Source organism: Ostrea edulis, chromosome 6, assembly GCF_947568905.1.
Source record: "Ostrea edulis chromosome 6, xbOstEdul1.1, whole genome shotgun sequence".
Lineage (NCBI taxonomy): Eukaryota > Metazoa > Mollusca > Bivalvia > Ostreida > Ostreidae > Ostrea > Ostrea edulis.
Window position 1 is genome coordinate 35,926,218 of NC_079169.1, and position 11,416 is coordinate 35,937,633.

At 34.3% G+C, this 11,416-nt stretch overlaps 1 protein-coding gene across 17 annotated transcripts in view; it reads left to right on the top strand.

Moving 5' to 3' along the window:
• LOC125683572 (uncharacterized) overlaps positions 1 to 10,434 on the top strand; it is a 45,240-nt gene extending 34,806 nt beyond the window's left edge. For 5 of the 17 annotated variants that reach the window (XM_048924855.2, XM_048924854.2, XM_048924856.2 and 2 more), the window contains 5 exons: positions 2,833 to 3,194; positions 5,324 to 5,385; positions 5,852 to 6,088; positions 8,337 to 8,445; positions 10,049 to 10,434. In XM_048924855.2, the coding sequence (XP_048780812.2) occupies positions 2,858 to 3,194; positions 5,324 to 5,385; positions 5,852 to 6,088; positions 8,337 to 8,445; positions 10,049 to 10,251 (948 nt within the window). In that variant the 5' untranslated portion in view covers positions 2,833 to 2,857 and the 3' untranslated portion in view covers positions 10,252 to 10,434. Of the gene's footprint in view, positions 1 to 2,832; positions 3,195 to 5,323; positions 5,386 to 5,851; positions 8,446 to 10,048 lie in introns of all 17 variants that reach the window. The other 12 variants (XM_048924860.2, XM_048924863.2, XM_048924861.2 and 9 more) reach the window with 5 other exon arrangements.
• Positions 10,435 to 11,416: the final 982 nt, after the last annotated feature.

Here is an 11,416-nt window from a genome sequence, read left to right on the forward strand (position 1 = left end):
TCCCCAGTATCCTCTGCAATCATCTGATCTGGTAAGCATCTATTGACTTCCCATCTACTCACCTTCCAAGACATGGACATGCAACATTTCTGTAAAAATGAATGCAAATATATCCCATAATAAATGTTAAATACATGCATCTTTTTAAAAACAGTACAAAAGGTTAAAGAGCTCACCGGAGTCACCTTGGCCCTACCATTGTACAACTGTTGTGATTTTAAAAAGATTTCACTCTTTATTCACATGAAAAATGTTGATCCCATATTGTGGCCCCAGCCTACATGTAGTCTCAAAGGATCACAACATTACTGAAAATGAATTCAAATAAAATAATATGTGTGGTTCCGGTTACACTCCCTTGAAAAATAGTAACTCTCATATATTCGTTCCATTGACCGGGATATTAAATGTGTTTAAAACTAGAGCGTGATGTTTAAAGGAAATTTGTTGTATCAGTTGGATTACAAAATGTGGACATATTACACAGAATAAATTTTATTGGGGTGTTACATAAGAAACCCCAAATCGTCGCCCATCCCAATTCGACGGGCGACGATTTGGGGTGTAACAGACGTTAAAGAATATAAAATAAAATAAAATATCCACATCTGTTTTATGTTTGGACATTTTACTGAATGTAGACGTTAACAACAAACTCACAAGTTAACGTTATGACAAATGGGATAACTTCAGCCTCTCCATCGTCCCTATATCTATATAACAAAATTTCATTACGACCAGCGGATTCAATACGCAATGTATGTTCTGCGTCAATCGGATCACGCTCATCCTTTTACTCCTCCGAGGCAATCAATCTCATAACTGCTATAAAGAATAAAAAAAATTAAAAGTTTGACAAACTCTGACCCCTGGGTATACAAGTAGAGGGATCAACTATCTAGAAGAAGTAAGCATCCTCTATTGACCGATCACGCCCACTATGAACCTTATATCTGGATCAGATAAACGGAGTAGTCTATAGTCAAAATCAGTGTGTAAGAATGGACATACAATTGTTATGAAAAATGCCAGACAGCATTGGACCAAATGGCAGATTGTATTTCTAAATTAGCTCGTTATTACGACCATAAAATTTGCAAAAGACTGAATTTAAACGAGGCTGTTGAAACTCTTATAACATCAACTTATTGGTCAGTACCCTGCCTTATTTTAAACATTGATTGTACACAGAACACTGCTACATAAATATTAGAAGTTGATAATGGAAAAGCTTAATTTATCCAATATTAAATGCATATTTTGGAAAAACAGAAAGAAATGTAGCAAATCGTGTATTTTACACCGCATGGTTCTAACTCTTGCACGGTTACAGTTCCTGAAACGTTCTACTTTACCATTTTTCCGTTCGCTCTCCGTTCGTTCACCGTGCGTTCACCGTTCGCTCTCCGTGCGTTCACCGTGCGCTCTCCGTTTACATTTTTGCGCTCATCGTGCGTTCACCGTTCACAAAGCGTTCATCGTTCACTTTCATTCGGAACACCAAAGTCAAAGGATCGATTTTCATAGCAAGGCAAAAATGAAAAAAGGAACTTGTGCATTAATTCTGGGAGATTATTTCCTCAGTTCGATATACTATATCTGTATTTACAGTAAAGTGAATTACGCAAAATCTACGTGGGAATAAACCTTTTATACTATTTAGAAGAGTTCAGGTGTCAACACGAGGTACATGATGTACCTGTTCTACCCGTGCTGGTTGTTCAATAAATTTATCTCGACTCCTTTCGGGGATTTTTTTTAATTGCGTGTAATCCAAACGACCGCGCTCGTAAATTTTGAAGTAATGCATGTGTATCTGTAAATTCTTGGCGCTAATTACTAGACTATCTTTAATTCACATGCATCATTTATACTCTTGTATTAAGAAATATAATACTATGCATCTTAAGTCAAAATATATAATTACATGTAGCATACTGAGATAAAGCACCGTTATTCATGATTTATGAAAATGTCAAGAATTCTAAATGTTATGAAATATTCATGTATACATGCATCTGTACAGAATATGCAATACTGTAAACAATGAACATATGGAATTTTGTTTGTTTGTCCATCATTGTTACGTGCATTGATGTGAAAATACTCATGTATACATGCATCTGTACAGAATATGCAATACTGTAAACAATGAACATATGAAATTTTGTTTGTTTGTCCATCATTGTTACGTGCATTGATGTGAAATTTACGATTGTTTTCATAAGAGGTATACATCCAGTATTTGCACAAAAATGAACAAAAAGATGTATTCATATCTATATTCTCTACCTGATTATCAAGAAGTACAATCCAAGGGAAAAATCCGAAATATACCCAATGAATAGACCATTTTGCGTTCACCGTTCAAGTGGGAAAGTAGAACGTTTCAGGGACTGTATATAGTGTTTTTATAACGTATAGTATGTAAAAAATTTATTAGAGTGGGCATCTTCGGCGTCATTTGTATTTTATGAACGCACCTTCTTCTATACTGCTAGTGAATATAATAATTTAGCTCATATACACAGAAGAGGAAAATCATACATTTCGTAACCCGTGAGGCTAGCGATACTCTTAATTAATACTCAGGTGATCGATAAGTCCCATGGGCCTCTTGTTTTCTAACCAAACGAAGACAAAGTTGTTATAAGCTTTGCCAGCTGAAACCAATACATATACCTTAATTTTTTCATCTCTTCTGCTTCATTAACCACACAAGGATAAAACTATGCAGTTTACATGTGTAATATATCGTCCATATTTCATTATATATGCCCACCACTGAATTTGTTTGATAAAATAGATTTAAACAATGCATTTTTTCTGCAGCAGCTTAGATTAGAAGTTGGATACTATGAAAAATATGACGGAGAAAAGTGAGGAAAGTGGACCTGTGAGTGACAATGGAATTTGGACAAAGAAAGATAAGATCACGCTTCTCATTGTCACGATCATGACAATTATTAACTCGTATTTTATAATCATGCACAATTCACAGAAAAGACCATGTGAAAAAGTCATACCTGCTCGCGAGCACAATAGACTGCAGTTGGATATACGATGGCTTAAGGCAATAGTTAAAAGGAATGAAAACAAACAACACCTTGAATCACGATTGAATAGTCAACGTTTCAACAACCAGCAATTGAAGGGTGATGAAGTCGAAAAACAACAACACAACATTTCTCTATGTAAATACTATTATTGGACTAATTATATTTTTCAATTTGAATAGTAAACGTTAGAATATATTTAAGGTCTCGTACTGTATCTATCTTCATCATCTTATGCTTTAATGATACAGCTAACATCGACAGGTTGTGAAAATGAAACACGCATCACCGACATATAAGGCATAATCAAACAAATAAAACAATGAATATTAATCAACGTTATAGATGATGGTACAGGGGTTTCAACAGTCTCGATGGAAGTAAGCATTTCGCAAATTCTATGGTCGTTATAACGATCTAGTTCGTCAATACAACCTATCATTGGGTCAAATGCATGTTTCATACCGATTGTTAGGCCGTTCTTGACACACTGATTTTGACTGCAGATAGCTCCGTTTACCTGATCAGGATATGAGGCTCACAGCGAATGTGACCGGTCGACAGGGGATGCTTACTCCTCCTAGGTACCTGATTCCACCTCTGGTGTGTCCAGGGGTCCGTGTTTGCCCAGCTGTCTATTTTGTATTGCTTATAGGAGTTATGAGATTGATCACTGTTCGTTATCTTCACCTTTCATGGAAGTAATTGAATTTCCACACGAATTACTGATATGATACCCTTAAGCATTTCCTACGTATGATCAATCGAGGCAGGCCACTTACAATGTCACAGGGGTATTAAATATACCATCTAATTCAAACATTATACAAAATATTGTCGTTATAATGATGAAATGAAAATAGCTAACAATGGTCAATGTCATAAATTTGGCCTGATATGATCCAAGAATATTTAATGATCTAATTTGCAAACACAACCTCTCATTAGGTCGAATACTGTCTGACATGTTTCAAAACAATCAATAGACCATTGATTAAAAATATACCGATTTTGATTACGGATTTATCCCTTTGTCTGATAAAGATGTAGGGTTTATTGTAGTTAATGGATAAAACGTCTTCAATATACCTAAGATAAGATAAAAACCTGTGCAGCCTCTTAATAATGATGGGATATAGAGGACCCTCGAGATGACGCAGGTTCAATATTGAACATGCCTTACAGAACATAAAAAATGATAATTCAGACAATGTCTAAGTATGATGGAATAGCTGATACTGTTGTAGACTGAAGTTAAGTTGCAGTCATATGATATGCTATTGATTTGTTGACGTATCCACTGAAAGTGATACTGATTTTTAGAGGAATTTGGATGAGTATCCACTTGTTTTCTGCAGATTCTAGGATGCCTACCGTTAAATTTCTGAAGTAGATGCGTATTCCTCCCAGGCACCTGATCCCTCCTCTGGCATATTCAAGGGTCCATAATAGCCGTTCTCTTAATTTTGTATTCTTTATAGGGTTTGTGAGATTGATCACTGTTCGATATCGTTACTTTTGATTAAGAATACAAAATTGAGAGTAGGGCAAACACAGAACCCTGAATATACCAGATGTGGAGTCAGGAGCCTAGGAGAAGAAAATATTCCCTGTTGACCTTGATCAATTGACTCATGCTTACCTTTTTCATAAGCATGATTATCCTGTCTAGGCAATGTCACCATGCAACACGTTTAGTCTAGACTGTAAGTTTAACATTCATAAGACAAAAACAAATGCTTTATACATTTATTAATGATCTATAAGGTCCTCTATCATGAAAATCGGTGTTAAAATTAACTTTTTGGTATCAATCAATTTGACACGTTGAAATGACGTATATATATATAATATATATATATATATAAGAAAGAAAAATTAGAACGCCGAAAATAACTATTATTTTCGGAGTTCTAATTTTTCTTTATTATACTATTACTTGTGTGGATATTTACTTATATTTTGGATTATATATATATCCATATATATATATATATATATATATATATATACTAAAACGACACGAACAACAGTGCAGTGAATTGTCAAATTTTCGGGACGACCTGTCCCTTTCTCATATATGTTCTTTTGATACAATGAAGACAAAGAACAAAGAAAAGGATTTTGCGACTCTCCCTTCTATTATTTTGTAAAGATCAGATCAATGTTACAAAGTATTCAATTAACTGAACAATTTTACGATGTATGAATATACATAACTTGATAAGGATACGTTATATAAAATATATGATTATTTTGTCTTTCAGTGCAGAGTCTTCTGGCGGCTATCATCGTAATAATTTTTTTGTTTCTGTGGCTGAAATTCAAGGTAATATATAAATGACTTTAAATCAGATTTAGGATGTTTCCTTTTGAAATTAAGAAAAAAATATGAGATATACGGATCATTATGAATCACTTATGAGAGATAAAAATATGATTCACCTTTTCTCTTTCGCTTTGACAGATCAATCATATGAATTTCTTTACAATTTCTTCATTAAGTGCCTTGATTACTAGAGATTGGAATTTCAAAATGAAAATTAAGTGTGATCATGAGTTTTTGAAATCGAGTATTGAACATTGTTTAGGGCAATGTATAAACAATTACTACGAACCGCAAAACCTTAAATGAAAAGGAAAAATGATACTCAGACAATATGAGAGGAAATGAAGCATGTAATCACAAGTGTGTAGGCAGTACATTTCAATACAGTAATTGATGACATAAATATATTAATGTCATTGAACTTTAACTTTATCAAAATGTTATAAGAATGGCGACTCTTATACAGGATGACAACAATAAGGGAACTTCGAGTACTTCCAACAACATTTCAAGTACCTCACAGCGGGCTTCTCATGCAATGCATCGACTTAGTATAATACCAAGAAGAAAATCAGTCATCGCTCGATTTACAAGTACTTGGTCATCTGTTGATGAGAATCTTGCCAAATCCTTCCTAACTGGTCGTCAGATTTCCCACAAGCTAATAAGTGAGGAAAACGATATATATGACATCAATGCGAAGGTAATCGAAAATAACAATGATCACTGTATGTTACAATATACCAATGTACTGAGGGTACTATAGTTAGGGCGAGTGAAGCTACATATACCTGCCTGTATTAAGACCTGTATTAAAGATAAGGGATTCCATCCCATATAATTTTCCATGGGGTACAATCTTAGGACTGACACAAAGAATTTTACAACTGGAAGTATTTCAGAATGACAAGATAAATTGGATGTCTCTCAAACTCTGGGAAGAACATTCGGATCGTCGGCCCTCTCTCTGTATTCACCTGACAACGAAGAAAACAATATGTAGTGTGATGTAAGATTGAATTATAAGAAAAACCCGAAATCTTTATTTGATAACAAGTAGGCGATATGCTGAAATTCTATGTGATAATCCTAATGTTGTATTATTTATATATTTTTGCAAAAAAATAATTTAGAACGATATCGCATTGTTAAAAGAGTTTCAAGGATTAAAAATACCAGCGGTAACCTGTTGTAGGTGAATGTAAATCACGTTTGCTACAAAAGATAACAAATAGTCATCAATCTAATGAGGAATGCAATAATGAGAACGAGACAAATACAGACCCCTAAACACCAGAGGTGGGATCATGCGCCTGGGAGGGATGAACATCACTATTGACCGGTCACTTCCGTGGTCCTCATCCCCCCTCTTTTTGTATTCAAAAGTTAAGCATTAATCAAACAGGTCATGGTCATAAGATATGACGCAAACAGGTGCATATTTTCATAGACATAAATATGATTTCACTGTTAGAATTTTAAAAGTGGTTTCTCGATGAATTTACCCTACAGTCACCACTGGACACCGTCACTATGTTTCGCATTACCATGTTTATTAAGGAGTTTAAACTGAACACTCATTGTGAGTCGAGAAAACGTGGGGGAGTCTAATGTACTTAAAAATCACCTCAATCAGATCTAACACTACATTCTGAAACATCGTGATGTCACATCAGAGTTTTGCCCAGGCAATGGTATACCGGTATATCTTTATATATACTCATGTCCAATCAATACCTTACATATTGCAATGACATGAAATTGAGTTAATCCTCGTATGTTCATAACCTCGGATCTCAGGTAAACGAATTGTATCTTTGTGAGACCTAAAAGTATAGTCGTTTGGATTGTGAAAGTCTTTTTGACACAGACAATTCATTGGACATACATGTTGACTCGAATTTCCTCTGTCCAAATCTTCTAATTATATCATTTAAACTATCAATCATATAGTCATTCATCAATTTTCATATACGACAACGTTGCAGGTATCGATCTAGAAACAATGTAAGACATAAAAGATTGATTGATTGAATATTGTTTAACGTCCCTCTCGAGAATATTTCACTCACATGGAAACGTCACCACTGCCGATGAAGGGCTACAAAATCTAGGCCTATGCTCGGCGCTAAGGCCATTGAGCAGGGAGGTATTTTTATCGTGTCACAGCAGGCGTGGCACGATAAAGGGACCTCAGTTTTTGAGGTCTTATCTGAAGAACCACTCCATTTAGTCGCCTCTTACGACAAGCAAGGGGTTACTGAGCATCTATTCTGACCCGGATTCCCACGGGAAAAATAGTCCATATAACAACTCAACTTTATGACAAACGAAATGATATCAGCTTCTCCGTCGTCAACATATATTTATGTAGCAATATTCCATTATCACCTGATATGGTGGTTATATCACTCAACTGAATCGATGCACAAGAGCTTGTTCTGCGTATGATAGGTTTTTAGATGGATACGGGCTACTGAAAAACAAGTTGATGTTACAGGAGTTTCAACAGTCAGCATTTCGCAAATTTTATGGTCGATCTAACGATCTAGTTTGCAAATACAACCTGTCATTCGGTAAAATGTTGGCTGTCGTATTTCATACCAATTGTTCGGCCTGTCTCGGCACACTGATCTGACTACATATTACTCCGTTTTCCTGATCACAATATAGCGACCACAGGTGGGTGTGACCGGTCGACAGGGGATGTTTACCTCTCCAATAAATCTGACCCCACCTCTGATATATCCAAGGGTCCGTGTTTACCTAACTCTCTATTCTGTATTCCTTATAGAAATTATGAGATTGATCACTGTTCGTTATCTTCACTTTTTCCTATATCATGCAAGATCTTCCAGATGCATAAGTTCTATATGTATTTTTGCAAGCTGAAAGAAATTTAATTTTCATTGCTCATGTCGTGGAGTATATTTGTCATTTACTATATATAGCTTGTTTTCCTATTTGTGAAATGCAACGAACGTCACATTATTATGGAAGACGCCGACGATAGAAGTCAGTTAAGAAAAAGGATAGTCGAGGTTGTAGAAAGTACAGGAGGTAAATCTCTTCAAAATCAAATTGTAAATGTTGTTGAGAAATTGTAACATATTTCCGATCTGTGATACGATATGAATAATAATTAGTAATTCCGATGAAAATTCAGGTTATTGTTTTCATTTTGTACGCTACCAGATTATGTTAATCATCAAAATTTCAAAATAAGTCATTTTGTTTCTTAAATAATACGATTACAGTCTATATATACACAAAGCTTTCTAATTGTAAATCAAGATATAGGACTCCCTTTCTGTGTGAGCGATCAGCAGCACATTCTTATTCCTCCCACATACCTGATTTCACCTCAGGTGTTTCCAGGTTTCCGTATTTGCCCTACTCTGAATTTTGTATAGAGGTTTATCAATGTTTCTTCGTCATTTTGCCATCGATCAGTGAGCATTATCTTCACCTTTTTCAGGGTTGGTGAGATACAATTGAAGTCCTTGAAAAAGTTTAAATTAAATGGCAGGAACTTTAGTGGAGTTGTGTATGTTCTGAACTTATGATACTTTAAAAGGGCATGGACACTATTAGAGCTGAAAATTTTCAAATTTTATTTTTCGCTTTTTAATGTTTAGAAGCTCAACTAAGACAATTCTAATGGTCAGTAAAAAATTGACTGTCAGTTGTTGAAGTAAATTTGAGATACAGAGCTCACAATTCTTTGTTATGTAAACAAGGCCCATGACACGTTTCTGTTTACACTAATAAATGTTTTGCTTAAATAACTTTTTTTCAATTTACAAGTTAATTCTGAACACAATGAAATAGTTTCTAGTGTTTGACAATTTTCATTTTGTTTTCAACATGCTATTTCTATTAAGCAATCCACCTGTAAACAAAAATATGGCAGGGTCCTTGTTTACATAACAAAGAGTTGTGAGTGCTGTATTTCACTTGTACCTCAACTGATGTTCAAATTTTGGTTGACCATCAGAAATAATTTAATTAAGCATTGTAGACAATAACAAGATGTGTTTGTGAAACACAAATGCCCCCTCTAATGGCCAGTTCCAAAGATGGCCAAGGTCACAATGAAAAATATCTTGGTACCATTAGAAAGATCGTGTCACAAGAAATGCTCATGTGCAATACGAAAGCTCTAAACTTACCATTTAGAAGTTATGACAAATGTAAAAAAGAAAAAAAAAAAGAAAATAAAATAAGTCAAAAGCTTTAGTACTATCAGAAAGATCTTATCACAGGAAATACTCATGTGAAATATGAAAACTCTAGAATGTTATGGCTTCTTTAGTTCTAAAGTTCTATAAAAGCACTTACTGTTAAAAAGTTATTAACAAGGTGAAAGTTATTTTTTAAAAACGAAGGTCAAACTCCAAGGCCAAGGTCCCACGGAAAGGTCTTGTCACAAGGAATACTCATGTGAAATATCAAAGCTCTAGCACTTACTGGTGGAAAGTTATTAGCAAGATTAAAATTTCAGACAGAATGACAGAATTACAGAATGACAGACAGGACAAAAACAATATGCCTCCGATCTTTGATCTTTGAAAATTTTCCAGCTCAAATCGTGTCCATGCCCCTTTAAAGTCACTCAAAAGAAAATTTGTAGCAAAATAAACACATATCTTTGATTCCATAGGAAAAGCAGTGGTGATTTACATGTTACATGGCGACTCCAGAGACCTCAAAGATGGATGCCTCTACTCAAAGAAATTAACATGTATAAACTACCACCCGATACTAAGGAAATTATCAAAGGAAGACTGTGTGATCAGTACCGACAAAGAACTTTCAAAGTTTCAAATACATCATCTGCAGAAGCTTTGTAAGGAATATTCTTAATTCTGATCCATAGGCTGGCAATGATTAAAGATGTCTCTTTTACTTTTGGACGGTCATCATACTCAAAATGGTTAGCATGCTTGTAATGTTTTTATAAATAATCATTTTTACTCGTTTATATCTTATATAGCTTTCTAAGTGTTGCTCTATCAAACATGTGATTAATAAACAAGATATTCTATTTCAACGTTTCACTGCAGATATCCTACAGATTGCTATACTGTACTTACAATAAAAGGTATGAAGAATGCCGATATTTCTGACATAATTATACGTTCTAATCGTTGATATCACATGAAGAATATTGAGAAATTTATTTTCAAAGTTAATTTCTTTATAATTTTTGTACAACTTTGAACCGTCACTCTTTTATTGCCCCAAAATGAACTATGGTGTCCCATGAATTGCCTTGCCTGCATATTTAATGTAAACTACATGCATATCCCTATACAAGTATATTTAGTAATGCAAACTACATGTAGGTCTTTGTACATGTATATTTAATGTAAGTTATATGAGGATTCTTGTATAGGTAATGTTGACTACTTATACCACCGTTATTATTCAGTAGAATGTTGTTTTTTTTTAAAAAAACAACAACTCTAGGTTAAATGGTGTTTGACATGTCTCGTACAATTTTTAGAACGCTCTTTACATGTTGATTTTGGCTACGAATTTCAACAAACCAAGAACATTATAACAACCAAATAATGTGCAAAATACACACTTTGCATGAGACTGTTAGTTGTATATTATTTAACGTCCCGCTTGAGAATCTTTCAATGATATGGAGACAAGACTGTTGAAACTCATGAAAACGTGCAAGGTTTCAAATAAAATATGTCTTACGAGAATACAAAATATGGTTCGCACATTTCAACAGAAACTTTGTAAGTGTTGCCAATGAAAGGTGAAGATAACGAACAATGATCAATATCACAACTCCTGTAAGGAATACTCCAACGATTTTCAAGATCACCTTGAAAATACTTCTGTGATGAATCAGAATAGTGTTATTATCCTAGTTTCATTTAAAAGACGAAATTCTTCAAAAGCACGTTTTATTTATAAACACATTTAAACATTGATAAAGACTGAGACTGCATGTACTGTGTTTCCATATGGATGCAATGATAATGTATACAATGTAGGAAATTTGACTTGT